Source organism: Apaloderma vittatum, unplaced genomic scaffold, assembly GCF_000703405.1.
Source record: "Apaloderma vittatum isolate BGI_N311 unplaced genomic scaffold, ASM70340v1 scaffold24979, whole genome shotgun sequence".
NCBI classification, from domain to species: Eukaryota; Metazoa; Chordata; class Aves; order Trogoniformes; family Trogonidae; genus Apaloderma; species Apaloderma vittatum.
In genome coordinates, this window is record NW_009734941.1 from 1 (window position 1) to 2,880 (window position 2,880).

Genomic DNA, 2,880 nt, shown 5'->3' on the forward strand with positions numbered 1-2,880 from the left:
CGCCTGCCAGGGCTGCGACGCCGCTGTGCGAACCGACATGGAGTAGGGAAAAAGTGCCTAGAAGTGGGAAAAGTTTGAGAAAGCCCTGAGGGCCCTGCGTGCCCCCCTCCCGAAGGGGCGTGGGTGGGGGGAGATGGCGGCATCGGGCACAGGTGAGCGCCCTTCGCCCACTGAAAAAGTCAGGGTTAGCTGAGGAAGGGGAGGCAGAGGGATAAAGTGCAGAGCCGAGCAGAAGGCAAGGCGCTCTTCAAAGCAAAGAAAGAACCCCGAGGAGGCAAATCCTTCATTAATAGCTTTTTCCTCCCCAAAGCCACCCTGAGGAGGGGCTCCCAGCAGCACATGCTAGACCAACCACAGCTGGAATAAACCAGCAAGGGACAACGTATTCGAGCCCTTGTCTATAGAATAAGGATGGGCAAAGACAACCAGGAAGGTTGCCAAGTTTCTGCCCTTGCTTTCTGATGCCTGCATGCCCTGTAGTAAGGCTAAGGCGAGGCAGACACCACAAAGGAGACTGTAGCCATCCGAGGAGCCCACGGCTTGGGGGGGACACTGCCGGTGGCCTCAGTTTGGCCACCGCTCCACAGCACATCCAGCTTCCGACACGCAGCAGGCTGGAGGAGCAGGGGGTGCAAAGCTCAAGACACCATCCCGGACCACCTACACTGACCCAGGCAGAGCTGCGCACGTGCCAAACACACAAAGGGGAGGAAGCCCCTGAATACCTGAACATCGAGAGAAGCGGACAGTGCAGCAGGCTGGCTCCTTCCAGATGAGCTAAGAGGACTTAAACTTACACTAAACCCTGCACTGCTGCGGGTTTCACAGCTCTGGGCGAGATGCTGCTGCTGCCTGTTGCGTGTCCCCTCATGGGGGTTTTTCACATTCCTGCAAAGTTTAATCCTGAATTGATGGCCAAAGTCCTGGCCTCACTCCTGCTCCCCCCCTATATCAGGGCTAGATAAGAGCAGCACCGCTTGTTTAACAGGGAGAGAGGCTCCAGACTCCCACAGAGATGGTGGCCAAAGGGCCAGTGCACGCTGAGATCAGCTCCCTCCCTCCCCGTCAGCACCAAGGGCACGCAGCAGCATTTCCCCCCCCAAATCAGAAGAAACCTGTTCTTCTCTTGTGTTCAAATGTTGATTGCAGGACGGCAGGGGAAATCCCCGTTCCATGGCCATCTGCTAGGACAGGGCGTGCAGGGAGGAGCCCAGCAGCCAAAACCCTGGCTCCAGCTCAGCATGGGCTAAGCCCAAGCTTCATGGATGCAGCAGGAGGGGAAGAAGGGTTGGTGATTTCCCCCTGGGCCATGGAGGGTGGCATGGGGGACGGGCTATTCCTTGATCTAGAACCACGAAGAGCCTGCCCCATCCCAGGAGAAAAGCAGAAGTGGCCTCGAACTTGCCTTAACAAGACAAGCCCACAGTCTTCATCTTTAAACCCAGTCCATGCTGCACTCTCCTGGCCAGTGAACAAGCACGTAAGAGGATTGCCCACGTGCAAGAGCGGGGCAGCCCAGACAAAGAGCGACCTCGACCGCCCTCCACCTCTGCGATCGGGAGCCGAGCAGTTCAGGTCACAGCGTAGAGCTCCTCACGGTCGTTCTGACAGATCTGATAGCGACAAGTGAGCTTCTGTGACCAGGCCCAGGGCTTCTTATGCTTGTCCCGAGGGGGAAGCAGGAAAGCAACGCTGCAAGCCACCAGCACATGCCAGATGCTGTGGGTGTAGTAATAGTTCTCATTGGTCTCCATGAATGCATATACCGAGATGGCAATGAAAGCCAAGGTGATCCCTGGGAGGAGGTAGAAAACCCAGCGCTTCCACGAGGAGGGGTAGCAGTGTCTGCGCTTCACTCCATGGTAAACCTGGAGGTGTCAGAGCACAGAGGGGATAAGCAGCCAAGCAGAAGCTCAGGCAGGGGGGAACAGGCAGTGCTGCCTGACCCAGGAGCGTCTGTCAACCTCACAGCAAGAGGCTGCCCCTGAGAAATTAACCCCCCTTCCTTCCTGGGCCCATCTCCTGTGCAAGAGCCCCTATCCAGCTGTAGCTCCAAAGCCCTGCACAGATGCTATAGCTCCTGCCCAGGGCACAGGCAACAGCTGACCATCCCGGGACAACACTGCAGCCACAAGTGTGAGCTCAGCTGAAGCTGTGGCAGCAGGACTCTGCTGAGACTCGTAACGGGGATTTTTCAGCTACTGGAGGTTTGGAAGGCGAATCCCTTGCCCTGCCCTCCCCCCATCCGGGTGTTTAAAGGAGATCAAAGCCCTGCCTGCGGATGGGCTGGAGTCTGTGGTCTGCTCTGCCACCACCATTTCCCAGAGGAGAGCCAAAAGCAGCAGGTCCTGCCTGGCTGTCCTTACTTACCCAGGCTGCAATCATGATGACGAGGGCAAAGAGGCAGGGACCCATCATGTTCCACACCCCTCTGCGGTCCAGCTGCAGGGACATGGCAATTAACAGGGTCCCCAAGACAAAAAGAACCTGGGAATGAGAGACCAGCACTAATGTCAGCAGCTCAGCTGGTGCCAGGGCACAAACATCCATGCAAGAGGCAGGGAGGACTTCACCTCCTGATCACCCAGCCCTCCATGCGTGCAGGACTCAGGAGCAGCACCTTCAGAAAGGGAAACCACCAACCCACAAACCTTTCCCACAAATCTGTCCCTTCAGGCCCAGTCCCTACAAACACGTAAGTTCTTGATCTAAACTCCTGGGGCAAAAAAAGCAACTGGTTTCAAAATCAGGGTGGCATTTGGGAGGCAAACAGGCTTTGTCACCAGGTTAGCCTGTGTCATTAAAATGGTACGAAAGGGCTCAGCACGGCCACCTGTGGCTTTGCTGGCTCCAAGCCTTCCCCGCCCCCAGGGGGTACCC

At 56.9% G+C, this 2,880-nt stretch overlaps 1 protein-coding gene across 1 annotated transcript in view; it reads right to left on the minus strand.

Annotated features, from left to right (window-relative positions):
* Positions 1-1,429: 1,429 nt before the first annotated feature.
* TMEM8A (transmembrane protein 8A) overlaps positions 1,430-2,880 on the minus strand; it is a 12,848-nt gene continuing 11,397 nt past the window's right edge. The window contains exons 13-14 of the mRNA XM_009876448.1: positions 2,371-2,487; positions 1,430-1,868 (exon numbers count right to left, since the gene is read on the minus strand). Coding sequence (XP_009874750.1) covers positions 1,572-1,868; positions 2,371-2,487 — 414 coding nt within the window. The 3' untranslated portion in view covers positions 1,430-1,571. The remainder of the gene's footprint in view (positions 1,869-2,370; positions 2,488-2,880) is intronic.